Raw genomic sequence first — 24,570 nt, 5'->3', positions numbered from 1 at the left:
CTTCGTGGTATACTTAAATTCGTTTACAGATTGTTTTCATTAAAAACTCTTAGACCTTGTATGCTGCTGTGTAAGTTAGCACCTGGGCAGTCTAATGCGGGTGGCTGTCTGCTGGACCCTTGAGGATGTGTTTCTGGTGCATGTACTGCCTGATATTTCGTGTCTGTGCCTTAAGTGGAAAGAAGGCAGAAGACAAAAATCGGTGTGTTGTTGTCATAACTGACTAAGAAAGGAAAGAGGGAAGAGCTCTCTGGGATGAGGGAAGAAGGGGAGAAAGACAAGGACGGTTTGAGGAGCCAGCAAAAAGTAGAATTAAAAATACTAGATTTGGTTAAGGTAAAGAATTGTCAGCCAGGTTTGTCTCATGGTGGTCTGCTTTTTATTAACCATGGACTTTCTTTTATTCATTCCTCTTTGTTTCAGTAAGAAAAATCTGCACTACTCGGTATATGTAGTTTTTTGGGTCATCGCTGCTGGGTGGCTGCCTCGGTGAGGACGAAGTTGTTCGGATCGTCTTGAACGTCGTCGTCGTTTTGCGGGGACGGTCCCGTGGGAGAGGGCCGGGGGAGCCCGCGGTCGGGAAGGGGCGCGGAGCGCAGACCGCGGCGCGCTCCCGCGCTCGGTGCCCGTCCCGTCGCCCGGTCCCGCCGCGGGCGCAGCTGGAAGGGCTGCGCGGGGCTGGCCGGTTACGGGAGGGACCTGCTTCCCCCGAGAAAATACTCATTTCTAGGGTAGCTGGCACCATCTGTGTCGTGGATTTTCATTCTTTTTTTTTTTTCTGCAAAATCTGCAAAACGCTGGAGAGCAAGTACAGATTTAGACTATGCTGGAAAAATGAACTTAACGTAAATGGAATAATTAAAAGACAATTAGGTGACAATCAAATTATAGAATATTCATTTTCTGCCTTTACGTGAAGTAGTAATAGTAAAGAAATTAAATCTAGAAATGAAAATGAAATGTCTTTTTCAACAAAGTGAATAAATCAGTGTTCGTCAAAATAGGACGTGCGATATTGTGTTTCAGTAGTGCACCCTTTTATGACTGGTTTGAAAGCATTTGCAGTTAGCCTGCCAAGTTGGCATACCGAATTTGTGTTGACGTTTTACATTGTTTCCCATTGCTTATTCCTTTTTTTTTGACTGCAACCCAATAGGAGTCTGTCAAAAAAAGCAATCTATTTTAGTATAGTTTGTTTAGTAGAGCTTTAGAATAGATGTGTAATTGTCTTGCTTTTCACTCTGTTATCTGATTTGGGAATGTCTGGTATCTCCTCCAGCAGTCAGCACAGTTTATTGCTACTGAAAAACAGTGACAGAGCAATGACTCAGTGTGGTACTTGAAAATATTAATGCAAATCAAGTTTTGGGACGCATGATTGAGTGGAGGTCTATTAACATTTATAGTGGTTTCATATTTACAAGAGTGGATTTATTATAAAGATGAGAAAAATTAAATTCAATAGGATTAAGAAAACATAATAAAGTGAATGTTTTAGACTAGTCTGCTGCTGAATATATTATTACAGAACTGAACTATTTACTCTTATTTTTAAACATTCATTAAGCATGCTTATTGGACTTAATTATTACACCTATTCTAATGCTTTGTGTCCTGCATCACATACATGTAATTTGACATGTAACAGTTACCCTTACCTGGAGTTTTCTCTATTATTCTGTCTTCTGTTTGTTCATTTGCTTTCTGAAAAAAGAAAAGACTTCACAATTAAGGTTTCCCAGTTTTTCTGTTTAAAGTGACATCATTCCAAGCAGCTGGTGAAGGTCCGTTTTCGGAGCAGCTGCATGGACTCTCCTGGAAGGATGTGGCTAGTTACTGTGAGGCAGCTGGCATCACAGGGTAATTATAAATATGGATAGTTATCTAATTATATCTGTTTGACTTTTGTAAGGATAAGGTTCAGTCTTCTGCGCCTGTGCATTTCAGATGTCGTTTTGCTGTCAGTACAGTGTATAGAGACAGGGTTACTTGACTTTTTGTGTAGTTCCTAATACGAGGCAGAGGTTTTTGGGTGATGGTCTCTATCACTCCACCTTTCAGTATCCTCATTGTAGAAAACTGCGTGTTTATCCCTGTTTCTCTCCATAAATTGATGGGGGAAAAGGGAAATATCTTCAGCTTCAGGGAATGAAACTCGGTGGATATTTTGGCATTCAAATCCACAGCCCCTAGCCCTGCACCTGCAGTTAGGTGGCTAGTGGTAGATACACGTGTCCTCTCTGCCTCGGAGGAGCGCACGTCCTAGAGAAGTGCTTGAAGCAGCGTGTTTGCAAAGGGGCCAGGCTAGCGAAGGGAATCTCTCCGAAGTCTCTAGGAGAGATCGGCGAGCACCTCCTTGGAGGTGGAGGGCAGGAAGAGGACCTTCCCTGCGCGCCCGTCATCCAGGGCGCCGCTGCCCGTGGCCCTGCAGCATCCCTGTCTTCAGGGAACGTCCCCCACAAGGCATTCGGGAGAGGTGAAGGGAAGAAGGAGGAGTGCATTCAGTTATAGAAAACAATATATTTTATACAGCACTGACTTGACCAGAGAGCTTAAGTTGGCTCCTGCTGACACTCAGTGGGGTCCTCACCGGGGTGCTTCAGGCTTAATGCAGGTGCTGTGGGCGAGAGGTGGCAGCCGCTCCGGAGTGTTAGAAGGGAGAGGGAAAAGAGGTCAGAGTGAGCTCTCTTTTGTCAGCCCTCACTTACACAAGGAGGACTATATTGCAGTGTAGTGTCTTTCAGGACCATTACAATCACCTTGTGGACGTTTTAGTGGGAAACAGTGGAAGAAAGCTGTTTTTTGACATTAGTGAGCAGGATTGAGTGAGCAATCATGGGGCAGAGTGAAATCTTTGGGAGAGAGGCATGGTGACACTTACTTCAAGCTTGTGTTCTGCAAGAAACAGGCAGCTCTGCTTTGAGGCAGCTGAGGGCAAAAAAAGAGATTGTGCGTGGTGACCTGAGCTGGTAGAGCAAAGCAGCRCCTTGAGCAGGAGAAGGCTTCCTCTGCTGGAGCAGACCCTCCGCCTGTGCTGAGGGCGGTTGGGCTCCGGGCTGCGTGGCAAGACTTGGCTCTTCCTTGATGTTGATGATTGTGCTGTTTATATGCCTGTATTACATTACTACATCTGCCAAAAAAAAAGAAAGGCAAAATCATCACGTTTCCCCATCCTAAATCCATGCTGAGTGCTGCCCGTAACCTTCCTGTCTTTCATGTGTTTGGAATTGGTACCAGGATTAGTTGTTGCTCCACCACCTTCCCAGGACTGGGGTGAGGCTGACCAGTTTGTAGCTCCCTGGATCCTCCTCCTKGTCCTTGTTGACCATAGGGATGATATTTGCTGTCTTCCAGGCTTAGGCGCCTTCCCCAGTCATCACTACCTTGCAAAGACGTGTGAGAGTGGCCTCGCAGTGACATCAGCCCGCTCCCTCAGCAGATGCACTTCGATATAACGCAATCTAAACTTTTGTTCTTGTTTTGAATTATACTGAGAATTATTAAGAAAGTGGTAGAATTTTGATGTTCTGCTTTGTTGGAAACCGGTTGCATGCTTTTAAAAAGCATTTGGTTTATATAATTCTTAACTTACCCTTTTTAAACCCAAGAAGTGGCCAGAAGCAGAAGAGGCGAAGATAGATGTAGGCAAAATAAATAAGTGAATAGAAAGATAGTTCAAAAGGAGTGCAACAAATGCATACCTCGCAGCAGAAAAACAACATCTCCCACCTCTGTAGAAGAAAACAAGATAGCCTTTAAACAGAAGAAAGAATATGTGCTGAAAGGGAGGGTGAAAAGATGCGGATAGTTTGATGTGTTTTGGTGAAATGTGTTTTACTGAGAGCGTGGTTTCGGTTATCCAGCTGTCTCAGGACTTGAGGTTGCTCCTCTGACTGGCGTCTCTGCTGCCGAGCAGGAGCCCCAGTGTCTCATACTGTTCTGCTGACGGACTGCTGACCGCCTTCTTCGGGAAGAAAACGTGGTGCCRAGGACCCGAAATGCTTAATGGCCTTAACAACTGTCATTTCACATCCATTAGGGCACGCCGGCAACAGGACAGCTCAAATCACCCTCACCCGCGCTGTGCTGTCGACTGCTTGGCCTTGGAAAATGCCACTTACTTATATATRTATGTATGTATGTGTACACACACACACCCCTGTATATGTATGTATGTATATATATGAACCTAACTGACTTTAAAACTCATTATCGCCTGCAAGTGGAGAGGGCACAATCCTAGTTTGGATAACCCAGATTTTTAGATAACAAACAGTCTCCTCCTCTTCTGTATTCTTACTGTGTTGCTCTAGAAAATGACCCAAAGCTCTGTTTATTTTTGCAAGAGAAAGGAGCTGAGTGTTGTATAAATTGCTGCTTTGTGATCCAGTGCAGCTTACACAGGTGTTATAAAAGTTCATCCCACAGGACTATTAGCATTTCATTTTTATTTTCTGCCTTACGTTGAATTGCCACATCTAATCCCCTACTATACTTTTTACTGACTTGATATTTTAGAGGAGTATATTTGCTTTGGTGGTYTAGTGCTTATTTTCAGATCTGTTCAGTGTTGCTTTAAAACTCCACTAAAAGAATTTGGAATTTTTTAATGGGAAACAGCTAAATAAACAGATGTCTCTGTGTTCCTGGGTTCAGCAGAGTGTTTTTGTAACTACTAGGACATGTCTTAAAATATGTGGAGTTAGGAATTATTAATTTATTCTTCAATTCTGAAGGGAAGAACACATTTAATAAAAGTAAGCAACGCAAGCTTTCACCTTCTGTGGAAAATATTTTTGCAGCCTTATCTAAATGGAGAATTCATGCTCGACTGAAAGTAGAACCACTTGGTGATACTTAAACGTGACTAAGCTTTACGTTCTCTACATTCATAAATACCTACGTGGCTTTTCATTTTACAATTTAATAATGATGTTCTTCATTTTTGCATTGCTGGGCATGGTGGAGCGGTGTTTTTCGCTGCGCTCCATCACACTTCTGCATTTAGGGAGCGTGTTTTCTTTGGAAGGTATGAAAGCTATATAGAGAAACGAGGTTCATGGAAATGCGCAAGTTTTCACCAGTGCTCGGCGAATGTTTCTCAGGCCGGTTGCAGAGAGACCAGCTGGGCTGGGACCGTGCTCCCGAAGAGGCGTCCGGGTCCCTTCTCAGTCTGGCTGGGCAGGGGCTGGGGGCTTGCTGCGCTTTGCAGGACTGCCTCCTGGATGCTGGTGAAGAATGAAACTTTAATGTTTTGRACCAGTAAAGAATGGGAAAATGTGTCAGGTTGCAAACTAATTTTGCAGGATAGGAATTGGTTTCGCTAGGTACTCAAATCAGTGCTTGTGGGGGAAAAAGATTTGCTCYGCTACTTTGCTGGTATCAGAGTAAGCTTAGTGCACGTGAAGGAAGTGCTCGTTTCCCTTATCCCTSTCTTCTACACATACTGTCTTTTATTTATAATTTACAGAATTTATGTAAGTCATTCTACAGTGCTTAAATAATTCTGTTGAAAGGSTTGCAAAGTGGGCCTCTTACAATTTTGGGTGTAGTATTTTTTAATATCTTGGTTTTTGCAAAAGCGAGACACACAAAACATGCTTTCTTTATATTAATCATGCTCTGCAGATAGTATTTTGCATATTGTATTAATCAAAGCCTTTGCTATTATTTTGGTGTAGCAACTTCTTTCCTCTGCCTTAATGAATATTTTTAAATAATAGCTAAGATTTTGACTACTGTAATAAACAGTGCTGCAAGTGGACATGGAAGACCATAAAAAGAGCTCGGGCAAGGCTTATTTCAGAGGAGCTGAAGTAAGTGACTGGTAGTGGAGACTTCCTCCCTCGGACGTTGTTTTCAGTAGTTACTGATGCTGTTGCCGGTATTCGTTTTGTCCGCAGCCCAGCGATACCTCCCAAGCGTTTCGCAGCAGGCTTCGCGCCCGGGCGGCCGTCCTGCCCGGCGCACCCGGCTCGCTCTGCTTGCGCCCGTGGCGTCCCGAACCCGCACACGCTTGTTTCTGAAACGTCGCCGCTGGGGGAGCGGGCGTCCAGCTTTGCGCTGCGAGCGGGTTCGCTGGCTGCAGCTGTCCTCCAAGCGCAGAGGTCAGCTACAGCAGAGCTACCAAGGGTGAAAACGCGCCTGGATGCGCGTTTATCTCTCGCCGCTCTGCTGTAATTCGTAGTGCGACGCCTTCCTTTCCAGCAAAGCCAAGGACTCTGACGACAGAGCTTTTAGATGCATCTTTTTCGTTTTTTTTTCCCAGAGCTGCATTCTAGCATAGCTGTTTGCACTTGTATTTGTCCACGTTGTTTGGCAGTTCAAACCRTTTAGCTGTGCAGCTCGCTGGCAGGAGGGATCTGGGATGCGGCCGGGAACGCGGGATGCGCTAGGGCCCGCAGCACTCGGCCAGCCCGCGGAGGAGGACCGCGCTGCTGGTGCTGGTGGTGGTGGTGGTGCTGGTGCTGGTGCTGCTGGTGGTGGTGGTGATGCACGGCCCCGCCGGCCCCAGCGCGCCAGGGAAGGGTGGGAGCGAGGGAGGGACGTGTCCTTCCGAACGGAGGGCGGCTGCAGAGCGCCGCTGCCGCTTTGCAGAGCTCCAGCAGGCCTTGGGTGAAGTAAAATAGCTGCAGCTTCCATTTCAGAGCTTGTCCTGTGCCTGTCAGCTGTTATTTTTGTCATGCAGAAGTGAGATTTAGGCTAAGGAAGACAGCTGTGTCATCAGCGTGTGGTGACAAAACTTTCACTAAATGCTGCTTTTAACTAACTATATTACAATAAAATCATTTGGCAGGAACAAGGCAAAGCAGCCAGTCACGTCGGTGAAACGCTGTGAGGCTCTACGAGCGAGTTGGGCAGGTAGTCATCCAAAACCTACGTAGGGCTTTCTGGATTTTATGAGGGGAAAAAGAYGTCTGGGCTGAGCAGACCCTGGAGAAGTTCCCGGCTCGCTGGCGGGACGTGCCCGAGGTCTGCGCGTCCCCGCGCCGCAGCCCCGACGTGCTGGGGCTCCCCGCTGCCCAGTGGCAAGCTGCATCGCGGAGAAAGGCTTAAAAAAAAGGGGGGGGGGGAGAAAAATTGAAGAGAAAGGAAAACACGGCGTAGTCTGATGTTTTGCCCGCCGTTCTCTGCGCCTTTGCGCTCCGCTTGTGCAGGATTTCCAGCTTGTGCAGTAGCTTAATAAATCACAAAACTGACTGTACAGCAATCAAAACCGTGCTTTAGTTCTAATTCTCTACTTTCGGTTACTTATGTATTTCCAGACAATTAACTTTTTCAGGCTTGGTCTTTGCCTAGAGGAAGGTACATCTCAGCGAGCTGGTAGGAAGAACTTAGRCGGTTGTGTGTTGTTGTGTGTTGTTGACTGTGTGTTCGTGACACACAGTTGCACTTTCACTGATGAGGATGGACAGGTTTCTTCTAATGGGCAGAGAAAGTGAAAATGGCAAAGGAGGGAGAACGCGTGCCGCGRAGAGGAACGGGGTCTCCTGGCTCAGGCTCCTCCACGTGTGACCTGCCGAAGAGTTCCTTCGTTGCCCGGGGATCGCACAGCCCCGGGAGGCGTTCTGTGTCACGAAGGGTCATTCCCACGGTATTTCAACGGAAAGATATGTAGAAGCTCTGAGATTTTTCCACTGTCAAAAACTGCCATTTTGAGCCCCAAGACTGTAAGCGTGGAAGTAAACATGGCCATTTTCAGTAGAGCAGTTCCCGTCTCTAAGGGTCTGACAGATCACGGCTTGGGTGACAAAATGGCAATGCGTCTGTTCAGATTTTCCCGTTTTACCCACAAAAGATATATGCAGAATTAAGATGTTGGAACAAAATTCAGTCCTGTAATTGAGGAATTAGCCTTAGAATTTGCAGAAAGTTTCAAATTAAAAAAAAAAGAAAAATTGCTGTCAAATAATTTTGTTGTTAGTGAATGTCAGGAAAAGTCTTTATTCAACATATCTCTTAAAATTGTTTTCACAGGAGATATTTTTCAGCACATTTGATAAAACTTATCAYTGCTTCAAACAAACTATTTTTTAATAGGTATCATAATACTAGTTTTAATGACACAATATGTGAGGAAATGACAAAAAGTTGAACTACTGAAAAGGTTACCTTTTTTTATAACAAAATACTTAACTTGTAACTTCCTCAATTTTTTCTTTTAGTCCTATCTTGAACATTGTTTGACATTCAGTGTYCAGACTTCAGGTACCTTTTGATGGGATTTATGGTTTAGCTTTGTTGATTTAAGCTAAATATAACTTGAYGGGGGTTAATTATTTATGCTAATAGGAGGTCTCCAGGGAGCCTCAGCTGGCACAGACGGATGCGGACAGACGGACGCGTTCTGTGCCCGCGCGGAGCGCGTGCGTGGTACCGGAGGAAGGCCGCCCCTGGATGACGCCTCTTGGCCAAGTGCAGCAGGAGCTGCTAGCTGTCTTTGCTGGCTGCCTGAGGAGGGCTTGTACCGCGGAACATTGATTTTCCAGCGATGGAGAGCCGGAGTGCCGGGCCGTTGCCCCGTGATGCATGGCTCTAGCGGTAGACTAAGTGCTTTAATGGAGTCTTTGGTCGTAGTACCGCAGCTGCTGCTGTGTTCGCAACCATGATAAATAGAGTAATCAAGGAACTGATGGGCTTTTAGGTGCCTGGTCTGATTTTTCCAGCTAGCTAAAGCGTTTGGAAGAGTTATGGCTAGCTTTGATTATTTYCTGTCTGCTTACTGTGTGGAAGTTACCTGCGGGGTTATCCGAGTACGACGAGAGCTCTCCATGGCCCCCAAAGCGCTCCAGTGTTATTCACGAGCAGGTGAACCGGAGACCTCTTAGCATCCAGAGCATCCCCGCCAAGCACCAGTGCTGATGTGACAGTGGCCAAAGGTGTGATGACGGTCTACTTGATAACGAAGATATATAGCTCAGCTCCGTATTTTATTTGCGGAGGGAGCACGTTTCCTGAACGAAGATAGATTTTAGCTGYGTGCTGTTATTGTAAAAACAGCACTCACGGGCAAAATCGCCTTGTATCCAGCTGTAGCTGCTGATGGGTGCTGAGCAGTGACCGTCAGCGGTAGCTGAAGCCGCAGAGGCAACAGGCCTGTGGAAAGCCCARCCACGCTCCTGGGGAACCGCGGACACCATCCTTTCCCCTGCAAGCCCAGCAGTGACCACGGTCTGATTTAATTGCTCCCATTCAACCAGTATCAGTTATTATCACAAATACATTGGGTTACTCCTGAAATTCATTAACAAAAGTCAAAATTCATGCTTTGCTGGAGAATTTTGGASTTAGATTTGGATCTTGTGTTCATGGCTCAGATCCATCCTTTCAGCTACAACWTATTGACTGGAGTCCTACATGGTCTTCCAGGTCTGTTCTTGGGTTTATATTTGGGAAGTCAGTGACATACTGTCAGTGTGGCCATGGTCTGTATGTGACCCAAAATGTGAAACATGGGAAGAATAGCTGGGGTTAGTTGTACCTCATAAAAGTGGGGAGGAAGTAGTAGAGTCTGACTGCACACCCTCRAGCGGCCAGTGGCCAGGCACAGTATTAGGGCTTTGTATAKGAGGGAGYGCTACACTAAAGCAAATGTATAAARTTCATTTCAGAAGTTTTAGCATCTTTGGCTGGTGGTAGCTTCTGTGAATYTTTATCATTTAGGCCCAAATCAGATCACAAAGAATACTTCTAGGAAACAAACAAAATAAATCCCCAACACCAGAAGGACTTTTGACACAACTTGTAGGGCTAACGCAAAAACAAAATCTAGTGGCTGAATGAACAGAAGATGATTTCCAGCTGAAGCCTGCGTTGTCTTTCACAGTATTACACAGATAACATGCTGAACCAGCTGAGATGCAGCAATCAATAAATCTCCAGATAAATAGGCTTCATAGACAGTTTTATTGTTTGGGAGAGGAATTGATTCTTTTGATCTTTTTTTTCTGCCAGCATCAAGTGTGCTTGCAAAATTTTTATATTAACATAAAAGTCAACTACTTGACATAGTTTAAAAAAACAGGTGATATGCATTAAATTTCACTTTTGGGGGGATACGCACCTTGTGGAAAGGTATCCTTTCGCCAGCAGTTAGGAGCATGCACGTATGGGTGAGAGGACGTTACACATTAGGTGTGACATGTACGCTAAGATTTTTACACTTCCATTTAAGCACAGGGGATCAGATGCAAATACGATAAGGCCAGATCAATGCTGTCCTCTCGCATAGCCATCCAGATCCCKGCAGATCCCAAAGGCCCCGAGCTCCGACCAAAACCTGCGGTTTGCTTAACCTGTGCACCTGGAGTTGGACAAGCCGTCAAGGCAAAGAGCATTTTGAGAGCAAACCTTGCATCTGGTAGGGTTGGCAGGTGTTGTGGTGYTGCTTTATCCTCGCGCTGATCCTCACAAGTGAGTAAAAAGCCTTGAGGAAATCAAGTCAAGTGAAAGACGGAGCAACGTCCCGATGGAAGGGGGTGAAACACGGAGCTCGCCCAGGTCAGCACCCGCTCTGCCGTGCGGGGGATCTCTGGGGTAGGCTCTTTTCTGAGGAACAACGAGTTCTGCCGCCTTCCAAAAACATTGGTGACTTGGGCTCGAGCTACGCAAGTGATGCAAAAAGCCTCCTCACCTGTTCCAGAGGCAAAGGTTTGCAAAAGTAATCACCTCCTTAAGTCATTAACGTTAATGGGTTTCCAAAGTACAGGCGCTCTCTGCAGCAGCTATTTTTGGCTAAGRGGTGGTGCTCTGAATTTCGGAGACGCTCGGGTTAGCAGGGGAATAGGTGCTCACGTACAGCCGTCGTGACTGCGAGTGTGGTTGAAAAACGGTGCAGCAGGGGCAAAGGCCAACGATGGAGAGCCGCCGTGCCGCACCGTGCCGCACCGTGCCGGGAGAGCAGCCCGGGGCTGCTGCCTCTGCTCGATGCCCCGTTTATTCACGTTCGTCTGAGGAGGAGGAGGAGGAGGAGGAGGAGGAGCACGCGGCGGTCCGCGAGCGGTGCAGCCCTCGGGCCGTGCGGGCGCCCCGGGCTGCGGGCAGGCGCCCCCGTTCAGCTCGCCGCGAGCGAGCAGGGTGCCCGAGTTTTTGTTTTTATCCGGTTAAAATGCGTTACAGGAGTGTTGTCCTTGTCACGTGCATAAATCAGTATTTCTGATGCCAGCACAGTATTAGCAGTTAYTGGGTAGCTGTTGTATTCTGAGCGCTCAGGGAAGAGAGCAGGAGCTGTTTCGTTTTGGTATTGCCAGCCCACCTCTCCAGGACACGATCGTAGCATTACTGCATGGTTATTTTATTTATTGGGGTTTGCTTTTTGTTTTTTGTGGKTTTTTTTTGTTACTCATCGGTTGCTCAAGAAGAGAACTTTCATTAATAATCTCGCCCTTTTCTAGCCTCAGAGGCTTGGAGTGGMGCTCCACCTGATAAGACTATTCTTGCTTTTGGCAAAATCAGGGAATTGCATTGCACAGTGTCCTGCCAAAGCTCCTTCCAGCCCGTGCCATGGGCTGCTGCAGGCGCGGCCTGGGAGTGGCCGAGCKGGTGGCTCTCGCGGAGGAGAGCGGTGGGGACGTGGCGAGGACGCCTACCGCGAAGGGCTTCCTTACGGTTGTGGGACGCGACGTCTGCGTCCTCTGCGCACCTCGAGAGCGTTTTACGGGCTGTTTCGGGGCAGGGACGGTGTTAAGGCGCCGAGGGATCCCGTTGCTGCGTGTGCCCGGGGCCGGCACCCGCGTCTGGTCCGCACTCTCCACCTTTTTCAGTTGGGCTCATCCAAGGAGAGATGACGCAGGGATGGAGAAATGGGTGAGGTAAAAATGAGGCGTCCTCTTCGAGGACTTTAACACAAYGCAGACTGGTTTATGTGGCACAACACCAGGTCCTTAATCACAAATAGGCAGAGTCCTGGGGTGTTTCTGCAGGAGCTGGGAACGCTCGGCTTTCTCCCGCGTCACCAGCTGCGCGTGCAGACCAGCATCTTGCAGGATTGCCAGGGTGCAAAGGAAATCTCGTTAGATTTCAATTCAATTTTTCCTCARATCTCGTTRAAGTCTTTAAATCTTTCTTCTGCCGCTTGCCCTTAGCCGTTTCGCAGGTTTGCGTTGTGAAGYGGCTTCTCGAGCAGGAATACGATACTTTCTCGCTCCCTTCCGTGSTGGTTTGATGGTTGGGGGATATGGGTTTCGGGGCCAGAGTAACTAGAGGTTGGAACAACTTCAAAGTCAAAATTGTGACCTCCGAGTACAGGGGAGCGCGAAGGTAAGAGCAGGTGGGGCGGGGGGCACCGATWCCGCGCGGGCTTCAGCCCCGGGCTCGGGTCGCCTCTAGACGAGAGCGCCGCGCCCCGATCCTCCCCCCCCGCGGGAGCTGCGGGGCTGTCGAGGGAGGAAACGGCATAAAGTGCAGAGAAGTAGAAAAATATTCAAAAAGAAAGGGGGGGGGATAACATGTAACTGAAACTCAGCTGAAAAACCTACAAGTATTTTCCTTAGGGTAAATAAGTCCGATTTTGATGGCTGAAGAGTGGGGTAGATTGCCATATTTAATGAAGTGGCTTGCTCTCGCATTAAGATTTATTATTCAAATTATATTATTACTATTGCTCTTAATAGGAAATTACGTTTCAAAAGTGCTGCTATTGATGTTGTCATTTGGAAGTGCATATTCCTGTTACGGTAGGCTGCATTTTCTCTACCCACCTGTGAAAATACAACCTTTTCCTTTGCCTCTGGTCTTTTCAGACAAGATTTTTTTTTTTTTTCCCAAGAAAAGCTTAAAATCCTCTGTTGCTTAGTAAAAACACTTTATTAAGGCAGTATGTTTTGTCAGAAACAAAGCAAAGTAGGAACGTAGAAACAGCCTTTTCTTGGCATCTGAGCCAGTAATGCTTTCTGAGACCAGTTGGCTACATCTTGAAATTTGCAGCAGAAATATTCCATGAGAATTCACGTATTTGTTGATAACTTCAGTTCACCCATGCCTACAATATCATTGCTGGTCGTGTGCAGGACAGAAAATCCTGAGTGTGGAGCTCAACATCTGTGAGTTTAGGGGTGTACAGAACAACTGAAAACTGAGGAAGACCCATATTTTTTGTATTTTAAAAGTTTAAAAATACAGAGATGTGGCATTTCTAAGACACAGGTATGGAGGAACATCAGTGGTTTTAACGTCATGGTATTTGGCGAGTTCATTCTGTGTCCCGGCATTCCTCATTTGTATATCTGCCCCTATTTCTCCCATGTAAAATACTTAAAATGAGCTTTTAAGGTATAACTGCAGCTGGCAGCGTACATCTCTATCGTACAGCGTATATTACTGCTGTGCGTTGTCCTTTTTCAATAACTTACGTGATGTGTCGCGTGTCAGTTATTCTTGATCAACCCAATTTCAGCGGCTAGTTGCTCTTTGGAAATCTTCCTCCGTTTAGGACCATGTATATTTAGCTCAGCTCCTTCATGAAAAAATACGCTAAGGATGCCTGACCAGTGTTGCTTTCTTGACTTTTTTATGTAACTGGCAAAGAGTCAAACTGAAATTAAGGCACAGATGTTGCTTCCCCGTATTTTTTATGAGTTTCTGGAGGGAACGTCGCACATGAAGCTAGAAGAGCAAYGCAATAGAAAGTCCAGCGAGGGCACGTTCTGAGGTTGCCAGCTGGGTCCTGCCGGTACCTCTCTGTGGAGCCTACGTACCCCTGCGCGGGCTAACAGGCTTCATTTCCTTTCTCATCAGTTCCAAAATAAATTCTAAAATCTTCTGTATTGTTTCAGTTGTTAAATAATTTCATATATTTTCATGGAAGCCTACTTTATGCTGTGACCAAGCTAAGTAGATCCAAGAGTTTTTGCTTCTCAGCCCCTCTCTCCAATGCAATAGTTAGATTTTTTTTTTTTAGGTTCTTGTCTCCACTTTGCTGGCTTGCAAGCAATGCAGAATTTGCTCCCTTGTATTTCCTATCAAAATGGCAATTTCAACTCTTTACAATGTCGATATCTGCAGTGAAACAGCCTCACCAGAGGCAGATTCACCATGGGAAGGACTGGGATTAGCTGTATGCTTTGCAGACCAGATGAAGGTTTCTTCACATCCGGATGTGCTTGCGATCATGTTGTCCTCCTAGAGTAGTCCAACCTGGTATTTAGTAGTGTTTTTGTGTAAAGGAAAGGGCATATACTTGCAGATCGTACATGCTTAAATGCTTAAAAAGCATATTTCAACTTGTTCATCCATGACCTGGATGAAAGGACAGAGTGCCTCCTCAGCAAGTTTGCGGATGATACCAAGCTGGGAGGAGTGGCTGACACACGTGAGGACTGTGCTGCCATTCAGAGAGACCTGGGCAGAGAGAAACCTCCTGAGGTTCAACAAGGGCAAGTGCAGAGTCCTGCACCTAGGGAAAAATAACCTTAGGCACCAGTACAAGCTGGGGGCTGACCTGCTGGAGGGCAGCTCTGCAGAGAAAGACCTGGGAGTGCTGGTGGATTACAGATTGACCACGAGCCAGCAATGTGCCCTTGTGGCCAAGAAGGCCAATGGTCTCCTGGGGTGCACTGGGAAGCGTGTTGCCAGCTGGTCGAGGGAGGTGATCCTGCCCCTCTACTCAGCCCTGGGGAGGCCTCGAGAACTGTGTCCAGTTCTGGGCTCCGCAGGACAAGAGAGACATGGAGCTACTGGAGCAAGCACAGCTAAGGTCCACTAAGATGACTAAGGGACTGGAGCATCTCTGCTGTGAGGAAGGGCTGTGACAGCTGGGCCTGTTCAGCCTGGAGAAGATAAGGTGAGGGGGGATCTTACCGACGTGATTAAGTATCTTAAGGGAGGGTGTCAAAGGGATGGGGCTGGACTCATTTCAGTGGTGCGCAGCAACAGGACCAGAGGCAACAGGCACAAACTGAAACACAGGAAAATGCATCTGAATTTGAGGAAAAACTTCTTTACTGTGAGGGTGACAGAGCCCTGGAACAGGTTGCGCAGAGAGGTTGTGGAGTCTCCTTCTCTGGAGATATTCAGGAGCCATCTGGACATGGGCCTGGGCAGCATGGTCCCTGCTGGAGCAGGGGGTTGGACTAGCTGATCTTCAGAGGTCCGTGCCAACCTCAACCTTCTGTGAATCTGTCACCTTTGGCACTCTGTTATTGATAGTTGTGAAGTTGTTACACTTACCTTTAGGAAACCTCAGGTGTAAGAGCAGCCAGGAAAGGCCCCAATACCTTATGACTGGCCAGGGAGAACCTGCCTTTAGTTATTAACTGGTTGCGTCATCAGCTAATGTAAATGGGGTTCAAGAGAGTTTCTCAGCTGATAACATGTGATGAGCCAGAATAGAAATATGAGATAGAGAAGAGACCTTAGAGACTTTCTCGCTAAATATAGATATCTTCCAAACTACTCTTCAGTATTCTATTAATTATTTATTCTTTTTTCCTTTTTTATTTTTTAGCATGACACTTCACATACATTAGATGAAATCATCTAACAGGACACAAATTGTAGTGCTAAGCATATTCAAAATGTTTCATTGTAGCTTGTTTCGTCTTTCTTGTTATACCGCAGATGCTTTAAATTCACCCTGTATGCAGTAATGGGGATGAAATTTCCCACAGTGGAACATTGCTGACTTAATGTTGCATGATGAAGTAGCATCGATTTATATTTAATATTTCTTTTCAAGCAGGCATCTTAGTGCAAGGATTCTCTGCTTGTGGCTGTTTCTCCCAGTACTGCTCCGCAGTCAAACCACGGCAGTTTTTTAAAGCTGTAGGAAATTTATATAATGCTTTATACTGAGTAGCTCGCATGAAACGGAATTTATTCCTGGCAGACCTGAGAGTTTACAACAGACCCCGCACCCATTCCCCGGGCAGCTGCACGCGAGGGCGTACGGCCTGCCGGCGCCGAGGGCGTTCGTGCGCGTTACCCGTGCAAATCTGCACCAGTGTGCGGGTCGAAAAATGTTCAGTGGGGGCTGCGGTCCGCGAGGGAGGGCCGCCGGCTCCTGCGGTCACCGGCGCGGCTGTGCGGGCTGAGGCCGGGCGGCTCGGTGCACCAASGCGCCCGCGGGCGCCTTCCAGCGGCGCGGCTGCTGCGATTAATTCATCCGCAAAGCTCGCGGGCGTTAGGGCTCTGCTCTGAAAGAGTTCCTAATTGAGAGGAAATGCCTCATTAGCGCTGAGCGGATCAATCTGAGAACATCAGTAAACACAAACAAAATAATTAGGGACTCCCAGGTAGCGCAGCAGGCTGCTCGGCGGTCGCTGCTCGGCGGTCGCGGTCGCTGCTCGGCGGTCGCGGTGGGACAGGCGAGGGAGCAGCCGCGGCGAGGGGCCGCCGGCGGGGTGCGCGCCCCGTGGCCTGCGCCCGCTGCTCCTCGCCCCCCGGGGAGATCGAGGAGATCAAACTGAGATCTGCTGAGGTCAGACTACGTACGTGGAAGTAGCGGGCGTACGGTTTTTTTTTTTGGGGAGCGCTTGGCCATTTCGGCAGGCGGTTCTTGCTGGAAGCCACAATTTCCGAGGTGTAGCTGGCTGTGCCTTAGAAAGGGACTAAAATTACCAACATGATTTTGTGTTTGCGCAGATTTAACTGGGTTTATTATGTCCCTGTGAAGCTGGAGATGCTTGCAGCCGGGGCCAGCAGCTGGGGTTTGTGCCAGGAAAAGACGGAGAGCAGCTCAGCCCCAGCGTCCGGGCTTGCTAACGGGGGCGTGTGGCCTGCGGGCAGAGCGGCCCACCAGCTTCCTTGCTAGCGGACTGCTCTTTCCTCGCCCGAGCCGCCGTTAAGCTTTTGCTTGAGCTCTTCCGGGGAATACTGCGCAGCGTGGACTGCTCTSCACGCGCTCCAATCCCGCCCTTGCGGCTCGTGGCGTCCCCGAACGGAGCTGCACRCCGGAGCAGGGGCTGTGACCTGCTGTGGTGTTGCCTGGCTCTTGGGCATTAACACTGGGTGTCCTTGCTTATTTATTTATTTATTTTGCTTTGCAAAATTTTGCTTTTGCTTTGGCCTGCCATGAGAGGCAACAGCAAGCTTTGCATTTCTTCAGGCACCAGGAGAAGGTAGGAAGACGTGTGAACACCTGCAGGCTGCAGGGAGTCGGGGCGTAGCGGGTGCAGAAGTACTTTTTCAGAAATGTAAGTGATTTTGATTCGACTATTAAAGTTGTCTCCACACTAGCACCCACGTTATTACAATTTTGAATATATTACGTGTGATGTTACTACATAAAGCTGGAAACTTTGAACGGTGACATTTTTTTGAGTGCTTTTCGTAGAGTTTGGAGTTCATAGAGAAAAGTTGTAAATGACACCGGCTTTTTTTTTCATCCGGAACTGCACGAAGGACTGTGTATACGAGACCTTGTAAAGTCGTCGTCTTTTTTATTTTTCTCATTTGATGGCTGCCGATGCTCCGTGCTCGGGGCCGCCGGCCGCCTGCCTGCGCAGAGCAGCCAGCGGGGCGAGCGCCGCGGGGCCGGGGGGCCGCTGCTGGTGCGGGGGGGGGTCAGCCGGGAGTGACGGCAGTGGGAAAGAGCCGCTGCAGCCCGCCCCGGCGCGCCGGGGGCCGGGTTCTCCGGGGGTCCCTTCCCGCGCAGGGAAAAGGCGTTGGCAAACCTCTGAATCGGGAAAAACGCCGCCGCGGAGAGCGGGGGGCTCGGGGCGCACCGCGGTCGAGATGCTGCTGAGCGGTGCAGAAGAGCAGCCGCAGGAAGGTGCTGCGGTTCGGGGCTGATCAAAGAAAGCAGAGCGGATTCGTTTAAAGTTTGTGCAAAGTCCGTGGTGCAGGACATACACCAAGCCTCTGAGGAAGGAAGGAGACGTGGAGAGAACATTCGTTATCTCCAAAAATTGGAATCGATTTTACGTTAGCTCGCGTCACTCATACATATTCCAGGAGCTAACTGCAGCMGCAGCGAATTACTGCACAAAACCAAGAAAATTCTGCTGTGCCCTTTCTGAAGAKCGTGGTTATTTTGAAACATCATAGGCATTTCTGCCTCCATATAGATATATAATTTTTGTAAAATTCTGAAATTGCTGCCAGGAAATGAAGCCTAATGAACGACTATGTATTTGCGAGAAAGATATTCTGCCTGTTTTTCTGCTTGTCTTCCTGCAGCTGTGTTTATTTGCCGTGGGAGCTGCCGGGAGCAATAGCATGTAACACCACGTGTTTTAGGTAGGCACCTGAACGACGCCTTCTGGAAGAGCCAACCATTTCCTTCGTATTATTTTAGGCCTGACAAAAAACTGAAAATTTAAGAAGTGCTCTGTTACAGGGTTTCAGAAACTCGTGGCCTGGGGGGCGTTGAGAGGAGTCCAGCGCGGCCGAAGCACTCGTGCAGTCCGGGGAACGGGCTGGGGTTTGATTCGCATTCCTTGCATCATCGTCGAAACGTCCTGATGTTTTTATTTTAAGCTAATTCGTGGAACGTAGATTTGCAGAGCGGCAGCCAGGCCCCGGCGCTGGGTGCTCGCTGGCGCTGCAGGGAGGCAGGATCGATGCCGGCAGCAGCCAGGGTCCCCCCCCTCGTCCTGGCCGGGGASCGAGGGCGCGCATGGGGGTCCTGCGCTCCCTCCGAAACGCTCCCGGAGCGGGGAGGTGCTGCCAAGGCTGGGGGGTGGCAGATGGCTCTGCAGAGAAATCTGCTGCAAGCGAGAGCGACGGGGGCTGGAAGCCACCCTGACTCACTCGAAAGGAGGGAGCAAGGCAGAGCCTTCCAAAATAATGTGCTTTTCGGGGGGGGGGGGRGKATGAAAAATACCAGGGCAGATCCTCAGCATAAATCACAGTCACTGCATTAAATGTGCATTAAACAGTTCTTGGGGGGGCAGCTGAGAATCTGGCCCATTTTTTTTGGAAAAATATGGGAAATAGCACTGCCAAATTCYGTGTGCTGAACACAGAACAGCCATTCCAAATGCTGCAGCCCTCTTTTTTYCCYTTTTTTTTCCCYTTTYCCCCCCCTTTCCTTAAGTGCTTCGTGCAAAGCCGGGCGAGTGAGCTCCCAGGACGGTAACCGCTCCTGCCTGCCTTGACGTGGGAGCAGCATCAGGACGTGCCCTGGCACCTTGYTCAGCACGCCGGTTTTATGCGCTGCGATAATATGTGCTAATCATAGCTCGCTGCTGGCCTGGTAAGCATCAAGGCTAGCTGTCTGCAGGATGTCAGAAAACTGCGCATGTATGAGTGATTAAAAATTGCCCTAAGAACAGGACCAGCTGATAAAAACAACAAAAAAATTGGCTGTCACTACTATTTTTTAAGTGTCAAGATAGCTCCTGGGAGAACAGTGCAGTCRGAATAAACCAGGGAGGTATTTATAGTACCGGAGCATAAACAGCGTCTAAATCGAGTAGCAAAGCAGAAGCCTGGRTTTGCTATTCAGTGCGATGAGAAATTAAGATGTTTAGCCTCAGACTGATGCCTGACTTGCATAAATGTGCGCTTTCTTGCTTGCCGGACCCTGCTCTCCCCCTCGCTTTCTGCGTGCGTGGCTATCTGCACGCGTGGTTGATTTGTTTAATCCCCGACCTGCTTTCCTTCGAGCAGCGTACAGGTTTCAGCAGTGAGTGGGGCTGAGCCCTGCCTTCTGCAGAAAGCACGCTGCAGGTTTGCTGCGTGTCGCCGCCTCCTCCCCGCGCGTGTCGCCCGGAGCCGGCGGCGGTCCCGGTGCCGTGGCGTGGGAGCTGCGGTTTTTGGGGGGGGGGGGGGTGTAAGTCTGCGGCTGAAATGCTGCGGGAGGAGCTGGCACTGGCGGGGCAGCGCCCCGGGGCCCCAGGCTGGCAGGGAATTAGTAGGCTTCAGGGTTATCAGGATCGGCCAGTAACCACGCTCCCCTGTTGCACCCCACGCACCTGGGTGCTCCGGCGCACTGCCCAGGCCCCTTCTCTGAGAAACGCTGGCTGCAAATGTACCGTTTTTTWATGCTTCAAGCTGATTTATCATCASTTTAATAAAAATTGCACTCTGAAATTCTGATGGAAAAGTGTTAATATGAAAAATAACCGTTCCAGCAAAAGAGATGGGAGCTCTTGGTGTTTAACCACACGCTGTAACCCCTCGGAAAGGCCCGCAGTGGGCTGCGTTGCCCGGGTGTGCCCGGTACGGTGAGCCGTGTTAACGGGCTTGCAGAGCAGGCTGAGAGGAGCGGCTTGCGGGCGTCCGTCGCTGTGCGTCTTTTCAGCGAACCACGGAGCCGGCTTGGAGCTCCGATTTGAGCGACTGTGGTCTGGCTTACCACACTGTTCAGACGTTTGTTTTCATTTAAAATCCGGAGCAGGTGAGCGAGCAGGTGCTGGCAGCGGGACTCCGCGCTGTTCCCCAGCCGAAGGGGAGCGAGAGCAGCTGGCCCCCGCCTCGGTTTTGCAGCGCCCCGACGTCGCTTCGGGGCGGCCCGGGGCAGATCCGCCTCTGCCTTTTCCCAAGGCGGTGACTGTCCTTGGAGTCCTGCAGGAGCACACAATAAAGTCGGGATATTTTTACTGTAGGAAAGGCCTTCCCCGGAGTACAGCAAACAGTGGCTTTGCAGCCGGAGGTTTTGCAGTAACGGGGAGGGTTTCGGTGGGCGCGTGGTCGGGTTTTCCCGCGGGCGCGCACGCAGGCGCGTGCCTGCCCCGYGGGCGCACGTTACTCGTGGACACCTTGGTGACATCTTAACAGGCCCCTTAGCACGATGAGGGCAGTGAAGGATCTTTCCGTATCCTGCCGGTGGATAACTTCTTTGGAAAATAAAATGCAAAATCTTTCGTAACAAGAGGAAAAGAGATTCGCCTGACGTTAGCACCCTGGCCTGCGAGCTGGAGCCTGGGCACGAGCCCGGAACGATCCGTTCGCACGGAGCTGCAGGATCCTCCCCTCAGCCGCTGCAGTTTTCCAGTAAATAGGGATAGGATATTCGTCCCCGYCCAGTGGCTCGTTCTTTTGTGCTTYCAAAAGCTTTTTTATTTTGCCCCTGACTTAAAGGCARCTGAAATGCAGATGGATTTTCCAGGTAGAATGAACTCAGTGCTAATTTTTTGAAACTTAGAAATCAGCCTAGAAATTGTGGGTCGGTGAACAGATCGCTGCAGAAGCACCTGAAGAGAGATAAGTGTATTTCATAGTACATCCTTCCTTCTCTCTGACGTATTGAAATGCATTAACATGAGTCCGGTTTGTGCATATAATACATAAAATACACATGAACATATATATATATATATATATATATATATATATATATAAATATGTATGTGGAATAATTTGGTAATACTTTAAGATTTGACAAATCCAACTTTGCATTATTTATAGTTAGCAGCTCTTACTAATTTAGTGCCAGGATTATCAGCATAACCCTGTATCTTCCCTTTGTCAGCAGCACCTTCAAAACTGTCCGTAATAACAGACATGAATTATTCACGCAGTTGTGCTCCTTGCTCTATTTTTGGCTCCTTTCACATTGCAGATGACAATTTAATAGCTGCCGTATGTAAATGATAGACACGTCAATGTCTTTTCTTTTATACATTTAAAAAGATAAAATACATTTCCTGGAAATGTTCGAAAAACTCCCCTGTGCATCCAAAATGCCTCCCTCGCTGGTGACAGTTTTCCTTTCGTGTCTACCGCAGGGATGACGTGCCAGGCCAGAACATCGTACACGGAGGATGAGGTGCTCTGGGGTCATCGGTTCTTCCCGGTTATTTCCTTGGAAGAAGGATTCTTCAAAGTTGATTATTCCCAGTTCCACGCGACGTTTGAAGTCCCGACGCCGCCTTACAGCGTGAAAGAGCAAGAAGAAATGCTCCTGATGTCCTCGCCCTTGATAGCCCCCGCTGTGAGCAACAGCAAAGAGAGGAATAATTCCGTGGAGTGCCTGGACGGGCTGGACGAAGTGGGCACAAAACTGCCTTCAAAACTGCAGAAAATAACTGGGCGGGAAGACTTCCCCAAAAAACTCTTACGGATGAGTTCGACGACCTCTGAGAAGGCCTACAGCATGGGTGATCTGCCCATGAAGCTCCAGCGAATAAGCTCAGTTCCTGGGAATTCGGAGGAGAAACTGGTTTCTAAGACCACCAAGATGCTCTCGGATCCCATGAGCCAGTCGGTGGCTGACCTGCCGCCCAAGCTCCAGAAGCTCTCCGGGGGCGGCGGCGGCAGGATGGAAGGCCACCTCCCGCCCAAACTCAGAAAAATGAATTCGGACCGSTTTACATAGCTTCCCCAGGCGGCCGGGCGCGAGGGAAAGCTGGACCTGCCGCCAGAGGCGGCGGGGCGGGGAGGCAGGCCCGCCGGAAGAGTGCATTCGCTGAATTACGTGTTCCCCGGCACTGCGCGCGACCGGGGGAGCGGCCCCCAGCTAACGGTGACCGTCCGTGTGTGCAAGTCTGCTGCTGTGACTGAAGACGCAACGTCCTGCTCGGGGTAATCGCAGCGCTGATGTTAACTGGCATGTAGTAGCACCACACGCATGCAATAATAGTGTGCAATTTCTGCATATAGTTTTATGGCATGATTCCGACTGTATTTATACTGTATATTCTGAACAATATGTAAAGGGGTGTTCCTTGCCCCTGTATTTCTTAAGAGTAAGTAGTAGGTAAAACATGCGAGTGGGTAACTTTCAGGTAAGTTATAACTTGATTTGAAAAATATTTATTTTTTTTCTGCTGTAGTTTGTGATGTTTTGTTCAACAAAGTAGTTACGGTGCATGTTTTTTCCTTAAAAGAAGGGTTGTGCGTATTAGTTAATTACTAACACCAAATCTGCTAGCCTTAAATTAACTGCTAGCTTCTCTTTTGCTTTAATATTTTCTTGGGTTTATATCTTTTCCTGCCTCTAGGTTACTGGAAAAAATTAAAATGTATTTCATAAGGCACTGCTTAAAAACGGATTATTAAGGCTAGAGGAAAAAGAAAATAAACAGATGAATAAAATGTACGCTTTAGATATAATTAGTAAAACTTACTTAAAACTGAATTCYGTTCACAACTGTTAACGTATAAGTTAAAAAAAAAAACATTTTAAAGCAACGACACGCGCTCACTCGCAGCAGCGCACCGGAAAAATCCTGGGACAATACTTCCTTCTCGCGGGGAAGGGCTGCGTGGGACGAGGCGCAAGGACCGCGGCGCTGCCCCGGGGCGGCCGGAGTGGTGCTCGCCTCCGGCGTTTTTCCACGGGCCGTAGTAATTTGAGTGGCACTGCATGCTTTTTACACCTTCGGCTAAACTTAAGTCCTTTGCSCGTTGCTGTCGAGGGGAAGCGTCTGTGTGATTCCCTGCGTGCTGGTACTGTGCTCTGGGTGCGTGAGGAGCAAATTTCTAATGTTGCAAGATTAAAAAAAAAAAAAATCTGAAGTTTTTTCCCCCGTTTGCTAACGCTTGCTGAGGTTTACTTGTAAAATACATTTTTTTTCCCCCCCACGACGTGCAAATTGCCGCCTCGAGCGGCGGGGCAGAGCGCCGAGGGCGGCCGGGGCTGCGCGAGCCCGGCGGAGGCGACGGCGGAGGCGGCACCTCCGGCGTGCCGGGGCCGCGGCGGGGACCGCAGGCGCGCCGCAGCCCGCACAAAGCGACCCGGAAAACGGGCGAGACCCGGGGCGGGGGCAGTACTCTCGCTTGCCTTGAATTAATTCCACAGAAACTGCGCAGCCGCGACGACGTCGCGGTTGGCCGTCCTGCTCGCCCGGCCTCGCGGGCGCGCGGGCTGCMGTCTGCTCGGTACGTCAAGGTCAAAACACGGCTTTCGTAAACCGGAGCGACGGTGCAAACGTGGATGGTACCTTTTTTAGTAACTCATCCCTGGAAGTTATTTCTCGTTAATATTTCATTTTGATTCATGTTGCCGCTTCTTGTTGCCTCTAATTAACATTTTCACGCAGCCCCGACGCTTAAGCTGAGAAAAAAAAGTAGTCATCTGATTGCACAGCCGGTCTGTGTTCTCTACTGCTGAAGTTATGCTTGAATTATAGTGTAAATTGTACATACCCAAATTAGAGTAACTAAATGCATTTTCTGGCATGCAGTCTATAACTGTATAAATGTACAAGTCTATTTGAATTATACAGAATAACAAACTCTCTTGTATTCATTAATACTGCAAGCTCAGTTTTATCTAAAGCTATATTAAACTTTAAAAAGTTGTTGGGTTTAAGCGGTGCCGTGGGTTTGTCCCGTCTCCAGCGCAGTTTTGCGTCCTCGCGCGCCCGCGTAGCGCGCCGGCCGGGTCCCGGCTGCCACCGGCAGCAGGGTACGATTCCTTGCTAAAAAAAATTTTAAAATTAATTCGATAAAATGCGCGTGGTGGTGATAGGTGGCTTTTCAACCGTTTCCTTCAAAGGGGCTGCGGCGTGCGGGCTGCTCCGGTGCGCCCGTGCTTTGCCTTCCCGGTTAGCGCGCCAGCGGTGCGCTGCTGTGCCCTGGGCGCTTGTCCTCCCGCCGTCGTCACCTGGCCTTGCCGGGGCCCGTGGACGAACGCAAGCGGAGTTAGTGTCTGGAACTGGCGTTACCGGCGCACTGGGCCTCGGTGGCAACAGCGCTCGGGGGCTCCGGCAGCCGCAGCGCCCGCCGGCACACTGGGCGGCGCAG

General features: G+C 48.9%; 1 protein-coding gene across 1 annotated transcript in view; it reads left to right on the top strand.

Annotated features, from left to right (window-relative positions):
* The window catches only part of KCNJ3 (potassium inwardly rectifying channel subfamily J member 3), a 35,178-nt gene extending 11,042 nt beyond the window's left edge, over positions 1 to 24,136 (top strand). Inside the window, exon 2 of the mRNA XM_085304339.1 lies at positions 21,609 to 24,136. Within this exon, the coding sequence (XP_085160465.1) occupies positions 21,609 to 22,198 (590 nt within the window). The 3' untranslated portion in view covers positions 22,199 to 24,136. The remainder of the gene's footprint in view (positions 1 to 21,608) is intronic.
* The last annotated feature ends 434 nt before the right edge of the window (positions 24,137 to 24,570 follow it).

Source organism: Rhea americana, unplaced genomic scaffold (genome assembly GCF_003343005.1).
Source record: "Rhea americana isolate MKP2758 unplaced genomic scaffold, rheAme1 scaffold_206, whole genome shotgun sequence".
Classification (NCBI taxonomy): Eukaryota; Metazoa; Chordata; class Aves; order Rheiformes; family Rheidae; genus Rhea; species Rhea americana.
This window is presented reverse-complemented; position numbering and strand designations above follow the sequence as displayed.